Here is a 19,636-nt window from a genome sequence, read left to right on the forward strand (position 1 = left end):
AGGGCTCCACTGACCTGCCTGTTGTCATCAGAGCAAACCCCTTTGTCATGTGACCTTGCAAAACTGGACTCAGGCCTGGCCCAGGCAAGTTAAAAGGCAGTTGTGATAGAGAGCAGAGAGTATAGCAGAGCACTGGAAGGATGAGGTGGAAACAGGACGCGTGTAGATTCAGTGGATTTGGCATCCTCCATCTGTCTCCATGCTCTCTTTACTGGCCTTCTAAAAATCACTTCTAAAAACTTCTCTTGTAGCTGTATAGCTGCTTTTGTTTAAATGTTTGGGATAGCATTTAGAATTCAACTTTACTGTCATACATGTCTAAATACAGGGTTACAAAATACAGTTTGTATCTAATCAGTAAGTGCAATAAGAGTAAATATACAGATGTACTGATATATACAGATAAGGGTAGTATAAATGGTGAAATAGTTATGAACAGAGAGACTAAACATACAGCTGAACTACAGACAAATGTATAGCATATAGAGGTTCTATATCGCTGTACAGGTGGGCAGATATACAGGTGTACTGTGAACAAATATACAGATGTGCTACATATATACAGATGTAGCGGTGTGAGGTAAACAGATCTACAGAGTGCTATGAATATATCTACAGCAGTGGAAGCATAGCTCTCTGAACAGACTATAATAGTGAACAGTGTAGGCACTATAACAGAGACTCTGTCAGTGTCCTAAAACTATAGCAGTAACTAATGTGAGCATGTGGTGAATGTTGAGAAAGAAATGATCATGGTCACTGAGAGGAGGAGTGTAGAAGGGTTCAGTGAGTGTGGATGGAAAGGTTCAGTGGAGGACTGAGTTCAGTAGGGTGACAGCTGTGGGGGAGGAGCTCTTCCTACACCTGCTGGCTTTAGTGTGAAGGCTCCTGTTGCACCTTCTGGAGGGGAGGAGCTGGAGGAGTTTATTGGCAGGATGAGAGGAGTCCCTGAGAATGATGCGTGCTTGGCATAGATATCTCTTCTTGTGGACATCCTCAATGGCAGGAAGTGGAGTCTCTGTGATGCGTTGGGTGGCTTTCACCACACGCTGCAGTGCCTTGCGGTCAGCAACAGAGCAGTTCCCATACCACACTGTGACACAGTTGGTCAGGATGCTCTCTATCACACAGCGGTAGAAGTTAACCAGTATGTCAGCAGACAGGTGGTTCTTCTTCAGGGTCCTAAAGAAAAAAAGGCACTGATGGGCCTTCTTGACCAGGCTGGAGGTGTTAGTTGACCAGGACAGATTCTCAGAGATGTGGGTCCCCAAGAACTTGAAGCTGGAGACCTGTTCAACAGTTGTGCCATTTATGTAGATGGGGACATGGGTATCTCGCTTCTCCCTCCTGAAGTCCACAATGCACTCTTTGGTTTTGCTGGTATTCAGGAGCAGGTTATTGTCAGCACCACACAGCTAGGTGCTTTACCTCTTCCCTGTAGCAGACTCATCGTTGTCTCTGATGAGACAGTCACCGCGGTGTCATCTGCAGACCTGATGATGGAGTTGGATCCATACCCAGGTCTGCAGTCATAGAGGAACGGGCTCAGCACACAGCCCTGTGGAGTGCCAGTGTTGAGTGTGATGGTGGTAGAGCAGTTATGGCCTGACCTTACATGCTGGGGTCTATTGGACAGAAGGTCCATGATCCAGGTACAGATGGAGTTGCTGAGTCCAAGATCCACAAGTTTGGTGATCAGCTTGGAGGGAATGACTGTACTGAATGCTGAGCTGAAGTCAACAAACAGCATTCTTACATAAGTATTGCATAAATATCTGAGTACATGTTGCAAGAAACTGCATTCCCAGATCACATCCAGTGTGTGCTGGAAAATTTGCAACGATTCTACAAAAATGTTCCACGTGGTTGTTTTTTTTTTCTTCCTACTAGTGATCATCCAGTGGGGCTTCAGTCACTCCAGGCTCCCTTGTGGTGCCACAAAATGGACTGCAAAAACACTTGTGCATCCATGACTGATCCTGCTGCTTCCACTGCACTTCACTTCTGTATGACTTGATCTTTTCATGACTGTTCACTTTGGACAAGCAGGTGACTCTGACTTGTGGCTTCGCAGGAGGATTCCCTTTAACAACAGGAGCATGCACACAGTTTGCTTTAGGCCACCATGAATAGCTCACGTTGTAAATGACAAAGAGCCAGTATATTATACTGTAGCTTCCACTCACTGTGACAGGATGGCTCGTAGGAGGTGATTACACTCTGCTTCATTTGGTTCCAGTTCAGATTAAGGGACAACACATGGAAAGACAGAAACTGGAAACAAATGTTTGAAAAATATTTACTGTTAGAAAACATTCAGTGAAAGCAAAATCGATTTTTCTGTTTGGCAAATTTCAAATCTGAGTCTCCAAAAGCCAGTCAGACTATAGAGTTGGTATAAACATAGAGAGGAGATGAAGCTTCTTTTAGACAGAGGAAGGAAAATATTTAGATTCACTTAAAAGGATAATTCTCTTTTTTTAGCACTTTCCACTTTCGCTTTCATGCCATTAAGTTCGAATTAGCTTTAATTTCACTTAAAATACACGAACGCAGAAAAGTACGAGTGTTATTCTGGCAAAAGATAAAACCTAAAATGTTGCATTTTGAAAGGTCCCTGCTCACTCACCCCTCTGTCTCTTAACTGCTGTATATGTGCTGGATTATTTGGACTACATTGCATTGTACAGTTAGACTATGATTGTATCTGTGGAGCTTAAAAACAATGACATTTGTTCACACACTCACAGTGGAGTCATTTTCACTGCTTTAGGGCTGATCTGGAGACATTAACTGGCTCTAGGTGACAGAAAGCGCTTTAAGGACTGAGAAAAACAGTATTAATCCCTTTTTGGTGCACATTATGACAGCTGGGATTCATGTATTGTGTATATTATGTGTTGAGGTTTTCTCTTTGTGACTGAGGTCCTTACTGGAGGTGAGATTTGTATTGAGCGTGCAGTGCAGAGTGATCAGACACATATTTGCTGTTCCACAAACGGGATGTTAGTGATGATGGGCGTAGGTGCCACCGGCCGGTAGTCATTGAGGCAGGACACAGTGGACTTCTTTGGCACTGGGATGATTTTTGTGGTTTTGAGGCATGCAGGTACCACAGCTGAGCTCAGTGATGTGTTTAGGATGTCGGTGAAGATGCCTGCGAGCTGGTCAGCACACTCCCGAAGCACCTGGCCAGGTATGTTGTCAGGTCCTGCAGCCTTTCGCGGGTTTACTCTGCGAAGTGTCATCCTGACATCTGCTGTGGACAGACAGAGTACTTGGTCATTGGGGGAGGGGGTATCTTCCTTGCTGGCTCTTTGTTTTCTGCCTCAAAAGGTGCAAAGAAGTCATTTAGTTGGTCTGGCAGAGAGGGATCACTGCTGCATGCTGGAGGTGTTGGCTTGTAGCTCGTGATTGTTTGGATCCCCTGCCACATGCGCAGAGTGTCCTTTGTACTTGTGAAATGTGTGTTGATCTTATCTGCATACTGCCATTTTGCCTCTTTGATGGCCTGTGATAGGTCTACTCTGGCTGTAGTGTAAGCTTCTCTATTTTTTGTTACAGATGCAGCATGCAGGTTGAAAGAGATAGGTGCATCTAAAGGCTCACATCACAAATAAATATCACATTTACTGCCATGTAGGAAGCAAATGCCGAGGAACCGAGATAAGTTAAAGATGGAGTTTTTCATCCATTACAACATGTTTTGTTCCAGAGACATTTCAAACCAACCAAATCTATTGGTAGTAATAGGTAATAATCCAGACTGATTTAAGTTGAAAACCTTAAGCAGCCTGAAAAATTGTGACAACTGATGTTGCCATTTAAAGTACTGTTAAATAGCAAACTAACAGTGGCTTCTGTCATCTGTATCCCAGCAGTCAGTGCAAAGCAGTAAACAGAACAGGGCAGCTACATCATGTAAGAATTTGAGAGATGAGAATGGAAACTTTAATATTGTATAATGTAGATGCACTGCTGTTTGTATACTGTGTCCTGTACAGGAATTCACTTTATTTGACTAGAACTGACAATTGTTAAGCTGTGCCAATGCCATTTTATTTCAACAACTTAATGATTCATATGAATTCTGAGACTGCAGTATCGATTTCAAGAAGAATAACTTTTAATGCGCTTCCAGGCTTTAATATCACCTAGCATCTGGTCAATGTGTACCTTTGGACAGCTAAATTAAATTTCCACAGGTGGCAACATTGCTCAATTCTCTGTGTTCAGCTCTCTTCCCTGTAACTAATTCAATAATACCCACTCTATTCTCCAGATTAAGTAAAGTTATATCTTACACCTAAGATGATAAAAAAAATAAATGATAAAGAAAGTTTTCACACAATTTTAAGAATAAATGGTAAATGGTCTGTATTTGTATAGTGCTTTACTAGTCCCTAAGGACCCCAAAGCACTTTACACAACCAGTCATCCACCCATTCACACACTGGTGATGGCAGCTACATTGCAGCCACAGCCACCCTGGGGCGCACTGACAGAGGCGAGGCTGCCGGACACTGGCACCACCGGGCCCTCTGACCACCACCAGTAGGCAACGGGTGAAGTGTCTTGCCCATTACACAACGACCGAGACTGTCCGAGCCGGGGCTCGAACCCACAACCTTACAATTACAAGGCAAACTCCCAACTCTTGAGCCACGATCGCCCCATAAGAATAAGAATAACTTTATTGATTCCACAGGGAAATTCATGTGTGACCTGGGTCATTTGTTATTTTTATGAGAGTTGAAAAGCCTGATGGTTGTGTTGGCTGCGAAGGACTTTCTGTCCATCTCACAAAGAAGAGAAAGAAGGTTTTTATGATATATATCCAGAAGCAAGAAAACATATAATACAAATGTGTACAAGTAATTACAATAAAAGAAATGTCCATATATGTAAAGCATGTAATAAAATAAAATTCAAGTAAATATAATTTACAACTCTGCATTGGGTACAGCAAGACGCCGTGTTCTGTGGTTTTGACTACTCTTTCACTCACATCTTTCTTCCTGCTCTATCAAACAAAATCAAGGGCTCATAGTGACCACATTTGGATAATGGGAGATTTCTCCATAGTCATGCCACCATTCCCCAACTGCCTGAGCCCCAGTAAGCAGCCTAAAAACCAGTAAAGTCTGTCCTCTTTTGTTCACTCAATAGTACTTTTATCCACACGTGAGGAAACAGTAAGAAAAGCCTCTTGGCCTGCAGGACTTAACTGTGAACCCATTCTGCTCAATAAGTATTGCAAATATTTGGAGTACTTAAACATATTTAAAGTCCTTCACCTTTAAGTCCATGTGGTTTAGGGAAATCACTGGCAGGAAGCTCACTCACATTTTAAATGCTTTAAGCTGACAATAGTCTGCTGTTATCCTGCTGTAAGTAATTATGCACAAAGTTTATTATTGACTAGAAGACCTCACTTAAGTAGATAGTAGATAATTAAGTTTGAAAATATATATTTTTAGAGACATATTGTATAATTTAAAACAAATGTGTGAATTCGGAGAAATTTGAAGTATCCAGATGAGGTGCTGTTGTGTAACACCACAAGCTAAAACAGCTGTTTTTAATTCTAAACTTGGCTGTTTAATAATCAATCGTTATTGATCATAAAGTCACTGCGTTACAAAAACAATCATGTGAGCAACAAAAATCTTTGCACAGGCAAACATATAATCATCATGTGGTACCTATTAATGAATGTCCAGACAAATAACACAGAAAAATGAGATAATAAATAAATATAATTTCCTTGGAACCAATCCATTAAATATAACGGTGCTTTGTCTTAAAGGGGCTAATGTTGCAATACCTTTAACTGTAAGAGAATCATTATTAAAAACATCCTATACTGTATGAGCGTGCCTTGGGACATAGATCACAATTTGGAGTCTAAAGCATCATTAAATAGTCAGGAATTTATATGTTTGGGCATCATGGCAGTGCAGTGGTTAGCACGGTTCCCTCTGGAGCACTCCTGCAGTTTGTCTCTCCATGCCCTTGTGGGCTTTTTTTGGATACCCAAGCTTTCTCCCAAAGTCCTAATACAAGCATTTTAGGTTAACTTGTACTTCAAAGCTAGAGCCTCCAGCTGTGCCACTGACCCTGAGTTGGATAAGAAGAAGAAAGTGGATAGATGGATGTTTTGATGATTTAAACATATTTCTTCAAATCACCTCCCAGTACAGTAGTTTTGATGACAACCCATCTTAAGCAATGATTCAGAATCCAGAAGTCTTGGGTGGAGATAAAGCTGTATCACATTTACTCATCTACTCGCTGTGCATGCAGCATAAACATTAGCTCAGCACAGTTAAATGGTGGTTCTTATGTAACAAAATAGTCCCCATGAGACTGACGGGATATGAGGAGTGTTGTGAAAAGTCACCATCTGACCTTTGTTCTGGATTTCATCCTCTGCTGGCCAACGTTTTCTCCAATCAATCAATTCAAATTATATACAGTGTCCTAAAATGGGGAGAACACTCAAAGAAATTTACAACCAGGCAAGTGAATGGTATAAAATAAGCTCTATGTTTATCAAAGACCATGCCGGGCTTCTTCACATCTAAACAAGGCCTTCTGGTGAGTTTTGTTGTTTTGGAGATGTCGGCATTTTTTTAAATCCATACAGAAAAATGTAATCCTTAAAATGAAAATCTCCAAACAACAATCTATGAAGTGTTTACTCATTGGACAGGCTTTCAAAACACAACATTGGAATAACTGTTTAATGAAACCTGCTTTTTCAAATCTGCTGTTTCCACAGTTAATGTTTCCTTTTTGTAGAGCATTTAAAGAAGGAAACTGTGCCTACTTCTTTTTATAACCAAGTCCATTAAAAACTATGAAAACAATCTGTGGGCCAACTAGAGCTGAGTTTATGGAGACAGAAACACAGAAGAAGACAGCAAGGTAACTAAATAGACATCTTTTTGTCTTCCACACTCAGACAAATAATCAAACTAACTAACATCCCTGCTTTTGAGAACAAACTCTATGGTTGTTCAAGATGCAATACGTCTTACAACATGCTGCTGATTTTATTTATTGTTTCATCAGAAAAGACACTGCAAACTGCTCAGATTCAAATAATTTATTTTACCCAGAAAAACAAAAATATTTTTTTTTAAAAAAGTTCAAGAGAATTCTTTGTATTTCCTCTCACAGTATGACAATCACATATTTAATATTGCATACATCTACTGCATACATCACCTAAACATCCAGAGCAGCACAGGTGGTGTCACGGTAAAAAGCAATGTGATCTATCTGCTATTCACACTGTGTGTGTTGGTGCAAAGAAGCAAACTGTGCACAGTGAAACACTGTGTGGCATAAATATACTTGAAAACAAATATTGACATCGGCATTACTTTCCTTAGCATTTTAGATAAGTGGAATATAAACATTTAACAAATGGGTTTTAACCAATGTGAAGTGTCTGTCAACAACCATAGCTCCTCTTGTGCAAGCCCACAGTGCATAAACATAAGCAGGATGATGTGTGAACAGATAATGAATAAAAACACAATTTATTCTCAGATGAGAAATTAGAATTGCTGACAGATTATACAGGTTAATACTGAACACTTAAAATGTCCTGATATCTGCTACATTTTAGTGCGCTATAACCATGTCGCAATGTTTATATAAGGTTTATAAAGTGCTGCCACAAAGTATCCCAAAGGTCAACTGAGCAGAATTTATCCTCATAACAGAAGTTGCTACAGTCTAGTTTCCATCCAAACACTGCACACATTTGAACATATTTCAGAAAATCATTAAGCTCAAAGCAAACTTCTATGCATATCTGTTTCCATATGTATGTGTGACTGCATGAAGGTGGATACTTGAGTATAAGTAGCTGATGATGTTAAATTTATTGCCGGGTGTTATCACAACCACTGCAGAACAACAGTGTGCAAATTATATATTACAAAAGATCACCAGCAAAATTAGTAGCACTGCCAAAGAATGCAGAAAAAATGAAATTATATTTATATTTGTTTCATATATTAATTTAACTAATGCTCCCCCCCGCCATTAGTTCTCACATACATACTGTATGCTTCTATCTGACATGCTTCATGCACGATTAATGTATAAAAAGCTAGTTTCACTTGCACTTTGCCACATTTCACTGTTATCAATACACACATATTTTTTTGAACTTTAAAAGTATTTTTTCTTCTTTTTTTCTGAACTTACACCTCAGATTTTATATCCAAAATGGTCAAAAAATGCAGGTAGATGGAAATATCTTTAAGTCTTTTGACTTACTCATACAATGATTGTCGATAAACCAAAGATGCGTGGATTACCACGTTAGCAGATGACAGCCTTCAGACAAAGATTTTGAGAGTTGTCAACATCAATCTGCAAAAATCTACAAGGAGAGTCTGTTGTGCAGGTGAGGTCAGACCGAGTCCATTAAACAGACTATTCTGTCCTATCTCTGCAAACTGCTGGAAATCAGGTCCCATTTGGAGGAACACAGTTAAACAGTCAGAGGCTACACTTTAATTTATCGCTGCAAATATGCTGAGACATGGTGCTTTACATCAGCAGTGCAATGGTCATGAGAGTCTGTGTACTTGAGATGCAACCTTTCTGGAGTTCATGAAGTCTTTTCAAGATCGCAGGCACTGATTATCACATAAAACTGAACTGAAGAGATGGAATTAAACCCAGTTTTTCAGCACACTAAAGTTTCTAAACTAAACTAAAGTTTCTAATACGCTTCGTATTACATTTCCTTTTTTGTTTGTTGTTCTCCAACAACCCTGTCCGCCTCACCTCTCAGCTGCTCCAAATCGTCCTCTGAGCTGTGCCGCACCCCCCTTGAGAAAATCTTGCGACGTGACTGGGAGCTAAGGTCCAGCAGATCAAAGGAATCGGAGGAGAATAGGCTATCCTCACTCACAACACTAGAGGGGCGGCTATGACGGCCCTCGGCATCCCCTGCAGTCTGGAGGAGATGCTGCAGAGCCTCTGGGAATATCGCAGGAGTTGGAGAGGGAGACGACTGGTGGTTGTCAGGAAGATCCAGGCTGCGAGAAAACTTTCCATTACGTTTCAAAATACCCTTACGTCTTCTTACTGCTTCTGTGCGCATTGTGGGACTGCCTTCAACTCCAGGGAGACATGTTTGTTGTTTGTGGGAACAGGACTCACCTGCATTACTGTCTGTACTTCCTACACCTGAGCCCCTTCTGTCTGATGAGGAACCATAACCTGACTCCCCACCATACAAGTTCTTTAGTATCCCTTTCTTGGGCATTTTGGACGACGGCTGACTGAATGTAGTTGGAGACAGAAGGCTGGTTGATAGGACGTCAACATACGCATGAGTAAGACTGTGTGTTCGACAGGGCTGCGGTGCAGTGTTACAGAGCTGAGAGGGGGAGTTATCCCTGGGAGGGGTGTGAAAGACTGAATCTAAACTTCTCTGGTGTTTCAGAATACCTTTGGGCTTTTTTCTTTCAAAAGTGGAAGTGGAGGAAATCACCACGGAAGAAGCAGTTGCTAAACAAACGTCACTGCAAGCTCCCTGTGCAGTCTGGGGAATCGCATTCTCCTTGCGAGACTTCCTAAGACTCGATATTCCACCGCGCACCCTTGCACCTCCCCCACATTCGTGCTTTAGAGGTAAGCTGAAGTAAAAGGGGTTGGAAGCGTGTTGAGGAAGACCGGAAGAGTCTGAGGACAGGCAGTCTGCATCCACCGTCAAACTGCTAGCAGCAGCAACCTGATTCTGCCAGTCGATGTAGCGAGCCAGCAGCGGGGAGGGGCACTCTTGGTGTGGAAATGAAGGGCAGTCACACACACTCTCTTCATATCCCCAGTTCACCCACCAATGGTTAGCCACGTCCTCTATCGTGGCTCTCTCATCCACACGCACCGTCAGCAACCAGCTGATGAGAGCACAGGCGTCTGGAGGGGACAGAGTCAACAGTTATTTATGGACACTACGCTGACAAACCAGATCCCATTTGACAGCTTTAAAAATATATATAAAAAATAAAGTTATGAAGCTTTACCAGAGGGGGGGTTGGGTCTGCGATAGCAACCTTGGCTGATCTGCTCTGTGAGTTTTGTGTGACTGGCCCCATCGAATGGCATGCTGCTGTAAACAAGGGCATACAGCAACACCCCCAGTGCCCAGCAGTCCACCTAAGACACATAAACACATACAGAATGAAATATTATATTCTTTTAAAGCATATTCATGAACAAAAGAAGATGTACTGTGGTTTAAAGCTACACTAATCCAGATATGAATTTTACACTGCTAAATTAGTGTAATTTAGCATTGCAATAATATAAATAACAATGTTGGATTCATGAAAGACACAAAAATGCAGCAGAACCAGCGACATCATAATTTTTTTACATTTTAAAGAGCTTTTTTTCATGCCAGCATCTGGTGCCTACAATACCCACAATGCAAGTTGTTAGTATTACCCAATGTACTAGAAAGCTGTTGTTTTAAAAGAAAACCAGCCACATGTGGTGACATTAAATGATGATGTAATCTCACCAAAAGCAGCCCTCCAGTCTTGCAGTAAACAAAACTGATTATTCTGTGAACATTTTAAAACAACCTAACATCCATAATGCTGGGAATTAACAGCATGTTGACCAACCTCTGGTCCCTGGTATGGCAGCCCTTTCACGATCTCTGGGGCAGCGTAGAGCGGACTTCCACAGTAGGTTTGCAGCAGTGTGCCCTTGTGGAAATTATTTGAGAGGCCAAAATCAGCCAGCTGCAAAAAAGAAAGAATGCAAATTAACATATTTTGTTTATAATTATTTTTATTTCTTCCTACTGCTGACACTATTCAAAGCTTTCACAGCTGCTGGATGTGTCTGCGCTCATTTTCAAGTGGCGAAACAAACTAACAGCTGTCACATTACAAGACAAGAGATCTCAGTCCAGATGTCTCTACACAGACTCAAAACACTGATATCTCAAACTTTATGCCACAGTGAACTAATCAGTTCACACTGAATCCTGCACTGAGTTTCATTCACTTTAGCACTCGCCCTCACGCAATCTAAATTCCTTTTCAGTGACTATGTACGGAAAGCTTTTAGTCATGTGGAAAAGAAAATACACAATAACTCAAAAGCAATTCCTTTTAAAGGAGCCAAAAATACTGCAGGTATGCTGAGCTTTTGCCAGAGTAAGTGTGAGCGAGGAAAAGGGGAGCGGGCCAAAAGCATCAGGCTGCTTACGCCCACGTAACGGAACAATCACTCACTCGAGGCTCCGAAAGCCATACGCAGACATACTGTGTCTCTCCTCTATCTGCGAAGATTATAAACATGCATGCTGGCTCACTATCAGCCCTCGTGGTGTTAAAAATATTCTCAATGACAGCTTCACTTCCATGGTAGAGAGATACGGGGAAACAAAGACCTCATTGAAGAAGACAACACTGTAAATGCAAGCCAGCTCACTGTTCATATATATCCAGTGGCAATTAGCACATTTCTTTGGACTCCCATATGTTTGCATGCATTCAGCCTATAGTGAGACAGTTCTTCATGAAGCTGGAAGAGTGAATGAATGAATACCAAATGCTAACAAAAACAAAGTCAAACACAAAGTTACACTCTACAGACTAATATTCTACTTTAAACTTGACATGACCTAATCCGCCTCTCTCTGCCCCATACAGATGCCATTAAGCAGCTATTGTGCAGACATAACAACGCATTGCACAGAGCCTCGGTCATTTCCTGCAGCAGATGCCGAGAAAGGCCGGTGCGGTGAACCTCCGGTGATGTGGTTGGCAGCGAATGAAGACCCGCAGAGAAGTCTGCACATAGCGTTTTCTTTTGACAGACAGAGCACACATACGTAAACCCCCTGACTGGCATGAATCCTCAAGATTGTCGCTAAATTCCCAGCATTCCCTGCTGACCATGCACAGCTCTGATATAGGGAGAACAATGCCCAAATAAGGCAAGAAATATTCCCTGGGTTCTTTTGTAAGGCCTTACATTGTGTTTTTTCACATTCACTGTGCATTGCTGAACAACACATTGAAATTCCTCTGGGTAGAAAATGCTCCACCATATATCCTGAAAGTACACTGTGTTTGCATTTTAAGTTGGAGGCGGCAAAACAATCCACGTAGCATGGATCAGATGATAATGGGAAACTATGAATTATGTATTATTAAATGCTCAGGAAATGTGGCAAGATAGCTCAGTTAGTGCACAGTATTTTCTTAGGATCCTACCTTTACATTCAAGTCTTGGTCCAAAAGAATGTTCTCCAGCTTGAGGTCTCGATGCACAACCCCGTTCTGCAAGACAGGAGAAACACACGTGAGGTCCTGCTCTTGGAGAGTCTGAAGGAAGATCATCAGACTGTTTAATTATTCTCAAGCATGAGAAGGTGCTCTGTTTTTTCATTGGATGACGGTTTGAGCCGCCGACTGGCATTAAGTACAAGTGTGCAAGGAAAAGGCAGATGACTCAAAATCTACACTATTTGTAGCAAAATAAATTGCATATGTAGTACCTCATTAGGTGTGGTCACCCAGGAAATTATGTGACACTTTAAACATTCATGTCAGTTCATCTTAAACAAACTTTATTTCATTTATTAAATTCTCTTCTGAGCACTTATGTGAAGGAAATGGCAAATGACCTCAGACAGTGCTTTCTGTGCTACATGTAACTGCACTGCAAGCACGGCAGACACACATATGGTTAGATGTGGTTTATCAAGTCAATATTCTTACTATCGTTTAAAATGCCTGTGAACGGAGCAGTGAATGGCCCTCGATTATTTCCATTTTTCTCGTGAAGCCTTGCTCGTCTTTCCATGTGCACCGCATACCTCTGAGGCACATTCAATAATTCATTCACTCTGGAACATTCATGTCTATTTTGGGACAATATTCAAGGGCACGAGGAGCCCAAATTCCATCACCCTGCACACCACAGAGACGCAGAAGCTGAATGATAAGTTTAACGTAAGCAGATTCACACAGAGTCCAAACTGCCAAAATAAGAAAAGCAAAACAACCGCCTTTTTTTTTTCATGTCCAGCTCAGCTGACAGTCAGGCAGATATCCTAAGTTCCACTGTAATGCACTTCTGTTTAAACAGGACTTAATAACTCCTCGATAATTCCTGCTTTCTGGCCTGATTTTATGTACACAACAATAAATCAGAGAAACAAAGAAGTGTTTGTTTCTATGCCAAGGCTTACAGTAATGTTGAAGGAGGCTCATTTAGCGTTTGTTAAATGTGTCAGTGTGTGACTGTAAAGAACAATCAAGCCTTATAATGCGCTCTTAACCCAAAGAGATCTGAAAACTCAAGTCAAGTTTTTCTGCAGTAATAGGATTAGGATTTATTGGTTTAAGCGGTACAGTATTTGCATGTGTGCACACGTGCCTGTGTGCAATTTGCTAACTTGTAATGTATTCCTCTGTTGGGCACCTGCAGAACACATGTGGGTAGGTTGTTTGGTGTGTATAAACCTTATGGCAGTAGTGGACAGCAGATGTAATCTGTCTGAAGATGCTGCGGGCTTCTGTTTCTGGCAGTCGCCTCCTCTCCTGTATGTAATCATACAGCTCTCCTCTGCTGGCGTACTCCATCACAATCACAATCTTATCCCGGCTCTCAAACACTGTCAACACAGGAAAACAGAAACCTTTAATGATGTTTTGGCTGTGTAGATTTTCAACTCCTGTGTAATCCATGTATGCAAATGCTTATTGATTTCAATAAATCTTCATAGAAACAGAAATATCTGCAGTTTCTGTCATTTGTATAACTTTAAAAGAGTCTCACCTGATGAATGGCTACCAATCGAAATGATATACTTAAGTATAGTGACAGGTGTGGGGCTAACTGGGATTTTTTATCTTATTGATGGACTATAACATCCTCCTCATTTGTTCTATTGAACAACAATACCCATCCAACAATAAATGGGAGACCTTTAGTGAAAAAGGGTAAAAATCTTCTATTTTTATTGTTAAGTAACACTACGAGATGATGAAACAAGATACCAAAGACCATCTCTCAAGGCTGTTTTAGAAGTTTTACAATTCTTTTCAATCATATTGTTTCATTTCTGGGTGCTGTAGCTTTTAGCAAATCATTCTGGGGAGATTACTTCTTGCTGCAGTGAGTATTTTGGTGGTTTAGCCTGAATTGACCCAGAGTGGTATTTGTAGTAGTTTTGGGATATTTTTCCCAAATTAGTGCATCAGTGGTATGATTTTAAGTTAAGTATTTGACAACAATGCAAGTTTATGGAACGGAGTAAGAAGCCATGTGTACGATTCTTTGTGCAAATAGGAAATACTTAGTTGGGTCGTGTCATTGTTGGTTTTGGGTTTCAAATAGGATTTGTGAGCATTACCAGCGTTATCCCTTAGCCCCTGGCATTGTTGAACAACACTGCTGTAAATGCTGCTGTGTGTGTTGTGGAACTTAATATCTTTCGACTGACTTTCTTTAAAATATTCACTGCCTAAACGCTAGCTGGATACCAAACTATGAAATTGTCTGATTACGTGGGAAGGTGTGTCAGTGTCATCTTACCCTCATGGAAGCGTATGATGTTGGGGTGCCTGAGTGAAGATGTGATCTCAATCTCTCTCTGGATGTGAATTCTGTCCAGGTCATCGGTGATGCGCTCCTTGCGGATTGACTTGATCGCCACCTTGGAAGGAAGACAAAGTTTAGAGGATGTTATACAAAAAAGGTTGTGTCCAAATTTCACACACCATGTGTTAAATCTAGTGACTGAGTAATAAAACTTGAGCCAGTAGATTTAATTTCCATAAATTCCTCAGAAAACACACAAATTTAACCATTTTCTGCTTTACCTCCATCAAAGCAACAAATAAATAAACAGTTCATGCATCATCTGCACAGCCAAACATGGAAACAAAGGCATACTGTACATACTGTTGATGCTTAAAAACACACATGCTCATACACAAATAAAATCTTTGGGTATTAGACATGATTATGTGGGTTTAAAGGCTGCATGGTGAGAGCAGATCTCGTGATGTGAGATGTTCAGAGGCAGAAGGTTGACAGCTGCAGTGTTCGCACTCTGCTTCTTTAATCCTATACACCGGTGCAACCCGAAGCTTCTGAACACACACACGCAGGCCCGCAATAAAAACGTACATCCTAAAACAAACCTCTAAAACTGGTTGGATAGAATAAGTGTCACATAATCAAGACTTTACAAAGACGAGACAAGTGCATGCAGGCAGACAACGAGGCATCGGAGTGTGCCTAAAATACACAAAGGACAACAGAGACGTGGAATATAACAAGTAGCTGAAGCCGTGGGACTAATTTGTGAGGCTGATATTTAAACATGGGACGAAACATGCGCTGTATAATTTTGCATGTCCCTGTGGGTGAGCTCCCACAGGTCAAAACTCGAGTTTTCTCAGCTGGCGAGGGAAAAAAAATGTCTCCGAAAAACTGGAAGAGACACAGTTCGCACGCTCCATCAACCATGATAGTTATGCAACACAACATGAACACCATCCAGGGAACCCCTGAGACTGAAGTGACCTTCTGATTTATGAGGTCATCAGCTGAAGGGCAGATATTAAAAAGTTGGGGAGGAAGTTCTGATACTCACTAAAGAGCCATTTATGACCCAAATACTTAAAGCAATGTGAGGAAGAGAAGGGGAGACTGTAAAATCAGTTACTGGGATGATTTAGTGCAATATAACAGATAAAAGTTATGGATTAGACACGTCAAGATATAGACTGGGAGTCAAAAAATTCTACTGCCGTCTCAGCTCTAATTTACTACCAAGACTTTGAAGTGACACATGACACAGGGAATACAGACCCTCTGGGTATGGTTCAGGGCAAAGTGAGCATTTTATCTGACTGATTTCAAGGGGCCATGTGTGAGTAGAGGAAGCTGTGGTTGTTTGTGTTTGTGTGATCTCACCCTTATGCATGCAAATATCCTGCGGATGCATCACGCAGAGATATGACCTCTAAAGTATCCTTCTCACCAACAACATCTCATTGTTTCCTCTAAAAACTGCAACCTCACATGTGTAGGAAACACAACGCAGCATGTGGGAGTCATTCAGGCGTTCTCTGACATCATCACGGCCTATATTATGATGGCATGGCAATTTTAGATGTGCAAAGGGATGTACTGGCTTTCCCATCCCCTTCTTGTTTTCCTGCTGACTCCAGTCTTGACTTAATGCAGGTGTGTTTGTCTGTATGAAGTCATCATGGGGGTTGGGGTGTGCATCAACTTCCTTCCTACCCTGCTATTCTCACAAACACACAAATGTATCCCAGGAGCCTGAGCAGCACTAAAGGTCCCTGCTGCATCTGTGAACGATTTAGCGGCAGGATTATACAGGCTTCCTGCCAGAGTGACCCTTGACCTCCAATCATCTACACACAGCCTTAAGCCGTCCCTTTCCTTAACCAGGAATTGCAGAACTGATGGGAAACTGGGCAAAGACATATACATTAAATGCAAGAAAGGAAACAAGAATTTTTTTTCTGATAGCATTATCTGATTGCTTCGATTCCTTTTTTTTTTTTCTTGCCTACGATATTTAAGCTTTAAAAACAAGTGAGGCTCCCAACCAGGGTAAGTGACCACAGAATACTTAGCTTGCATAACCAAGGCTGGTTATTCATCTTTCCTTTTGCTTTACCCTGTGCATTCATGAGGATGACTTACATTCCTTTCTTGCAGCGTCACAGGAAAACCACTTTACAGGAACAAGTCTCAAGTGAGCTCCTTAATATAAAATCACTGATAGTGCCTTCTCTTCCTGCTCTTCTTCCTGCTTTCCTCTCCCATCTCCCCAAGCTCACAAAACAGCCCACTAGCCTTGTTTCCAAAAATAATGCCTGTTTTGTTTCAAAGAATCCTTGGTATGTGCCTGCTAATGGCTCAAGGAATTCAGCTTTTCCCCCTTGTCCTACCAAACCCACTCACCCTGCACACACACACACACACACACACACACACACACACACACACACACACTACATGGCCTTGTTCCTCTCTCTATCCTACCAGCAGTCTCTTATACATGCTTCACTACATGTTAAGATTTAGAATAGAATTGAATTGTACACAACAGAAAACAAGTTGCAAAGTGCTTGAAAGTCGTGCAAAGAAATGGTCTGGTATGAATAGAGTCCGTGTGTGAGTGGCATGAGTGATGAGGGTAACTCAGGCCATGGCTCAGATTAGTGAGGTGATTGGGCAGGGGTGGGGGGTGGGGAGATAGTGTTTTTTGACAGTCTGAATGTCCCAGGGGAAGAAGGTGTTTTTGAGTCTGAAGGTGTGGGACCTGATTGACCTGAGGCGCCAACCAGAAGGCACCAGGTCATACAGGTGGTTGGCGCGGTGCAAAGGGTCGCCTGTGATGGCCCTGGTTTTCCTGAGATAGGAGGATCTGGCGATGGCTTCCAAGGGTGGTAGAGGGCAGTGACTGATGTTTTGGGTGATGTTAATTATGCTCTGCACAGGACACAGAGGAAATGAAGCTGCTGTTGGGCCTTCTTTACCAGGGTGTTGTGGCTCCAGGTGAGATCCATGGAGATGTGGGTGATTCTACAGATTCCACCCATTCTGCATTTATAATGAGTGGGGAGTAGACCTATCTGTGCCTCATGAAGTCCATTATGAGTTCTTTTGTTTTAAGGGAGTTAAGCTTCAGGTTATTTTCTGAGCACCGTCAGGACATCATTGGCATACGTGTCGATGTCATTAGTTGGCTGGGTTGGTGTGCAGTCATAGGTGTACAAGGTGTACAATAGAGGACTGACAATGATTTGCTCTGTAAGCAAACTGGTGGGGGTTGAGGGAAGGGGAGTAGGCAATCTCTGATATGCTGAGACATTTTCTAGTTGGTGAGGGCTACGACGTCTCCACACCTGGCGGGGGTTACTATCAGTGAGGAGATCTGGCAATCACAGTTGAAGGAGCCAGACAAATTGTGAGAAACTCACTCTAATCAGGATCATCTTTTTTGTCGCAATCAGATTATGGAACAGTGTTTATTTACTAAAATAAACCAGAAAGGAAATTGATGAGACCCCCGTCCTCTCAGATCACAGCACAGAGGGAGGGATTAAGGTCTGACCAGACATAAACCCACGATTATTCAAACTAATCTGGCACAACATTCTGTTTTAACCTAGATATTCAGATTGTGAAGTTAAATAGAAACTTGTTATGGTATTATGTCTCGCTCTCTCTGTGTGTGTGCTTAAGTCTGGGTTTTTAGGGGTCAGACTCTAGTTGGAGCAGACCTATTGTAGTGATTTTATCCCCTTTTTCAATTGCTGAGTGAGTCAGACCAAAGGCATCTCAAGCTGGCAGCACAAGAAATGGGTTCAGGATCAATGCATACCCTACCACACGCAGAGCGCCCCCCACGAAGTTCTTTCCACCTTCAAATTAATATTTAATTACCACTGAGCAACACTGTGGCAAGTGCAGCACGCAAGCACAGACGCATGAAGACACAGGCAAAAAGTAAAAGCATGGGAATCACATTACACTTTTTATAGGCTTTTTACAGGGTCAGCAGACGAGATTAAGAGGTCAGATCAATTTCAGAAACTGATAATTGATCGTTTCCTTTCACCATATTTCGCCCTTTGTTTAGGAAATAACGAGTCCTTCAGTGACACAGCTCCGAAAAGCTTGAGGCAGTATGATATGATGGGTTATGGTGACCATCTTACCGTCTTCAGGCTCGCTCTCTCCACCGCTTTCTTCACTTTGCCGTAGGTGCCTTTCCCCAGCGTCTCCATCACCTCATAACGGTGCTTTAAGTTGTGCTTGTGCTGATGCTTTTTTACTTCCATGGACGCTGTGGCTGTGGATGCCTGGCCCAGCGCCTCCACGCCTACTTGCATGTTTCTCTGTCGCTTCTCCGCGTTGCAGGCACGGCGGCTGTCCATTCTCGGTGACTGCTCGCCGCCATGCTGGCTGCTGGATGCCGCGTCCTGCAGGCAGCCCAGCTCGGAGCGTCCGCTAGTGTTCATTGCGCCTCTGCTGTCCGCCTCACGTCTGCCCATCGTCTCTGCGCACTTTGCGCACCTGTCAGGAGCAGCTTTCCTCGGGACCGGATCCCCAAATCACTTTGAGTTTTGATAAAAAGCAGCTGGAGCTCTTTTTAGTGATCGGGTTGTCCATATAGAGTCTCACACGTTTAAAGGAGGCTTCTGTAATGGTCTGAAAATTAAGAAATACCCCAAAGCCGTCTGATCTATCGGCCCAGCTGTTGTTTTCTACTACCACTCTCAGTCTCAGGAACACAGCAACAGGAGCGACGGGAACCACACGCTCCGAGGCGAGGGGTGGAGCCTCCACAAGGCAACATCCCCGAGCGTCACACTCGTTTGGGATTAATTTGGTTTTTTCCAGCGAATACTTGACCTACCCAGCGGCAGAAACACGGGGGAAGAAGGCATGCGGGGAATGTCCTGCGGGTCAGATTTACCCTAAATCCATCACTTCAATCAGACATTTGTGGTGATGCTGTGCCATGCGGCGAGCTTTGAAGACTCTAAGGAAGTTGGCAGAGACTTTGCAGTCAGAGAAA

The 19,636-nt window shown here is 42.3% G+C and overlaps 1 protein-coding gene across 1 annotated transcript; it reads right to left on the reverse strand.

Moving 5' to 3' along the window:
• Window positions 1-7,107: 7,107 nt before the first annotated feature.
• LOC102779808 (NUAK family SNF1-like kinase 1) lies at window positions 7,108-19,362 on the reverse strand. Its single transcript, XM_006785720.2, has 7 exons — window positions 18,774-19,362; window positions 14,599-14,719; window positions 13,524-13,675; window positions 12,270-12,335; window positions 10,665-10,784; window positions 10,059-10,191; window positions 7,108-9,951 (listed from the first exon to the last, which is right to left on the reverse strand). The coding sequence occupies exons 1-7, from the start codon at window positions 19,107-19,109 to the stop codon at window positions 8,765-8,767; spliced, it is 2,115 nt and encodes a 704-aa protein (XP_006785783.2). The 5' UTR covers window positions 19,110-19,362; the 3' UTR covers window positions 7,108-8,764.
• Window positions 19,363-19,636: the final 274 nt, after the last annotated feature.

Source organism: Neolamprologus brichardi, chromosome 20, assembly GCF_056152115.1.
Source record: "Neolamprologus brichardi isolate AB-2024 chromosome 20, ASM5615211v1, whole genome shotgun sequence".
Taxonomy (NCBI): Eukaryota; Metazoa; Chordata; class Actinopteri; order Cichliformes; family Cichlidae; genus Neolamprologus; species Neolamprologus brichardi.

Excerpts from the sequence above, each read along its gene's own strand:
- LOC102779808 (XM_006785720.2), bottom strand. The coding sequence starts at position 19,109 with ATGGGCAGACGTGAGGCGGACAGCAGAGGCGCAATGAACACTAGCGGA. Across the intron at positions 14,720-18,773 it reads AGAGAGCGAGCCTGAAGACG|GTGGCGATCAAGTCAATCCG; the intron begins GTAAGATGGTCA and ends CTTCCTTCCAAG. Across the intron at positions 12,336-13,523 it reads CTGTCCACTACTGCCATAAG|AACGGGGTTGTGCATCGAGA; the intron begins GTTTATACACAC and ends CCTGTCTTGCAG.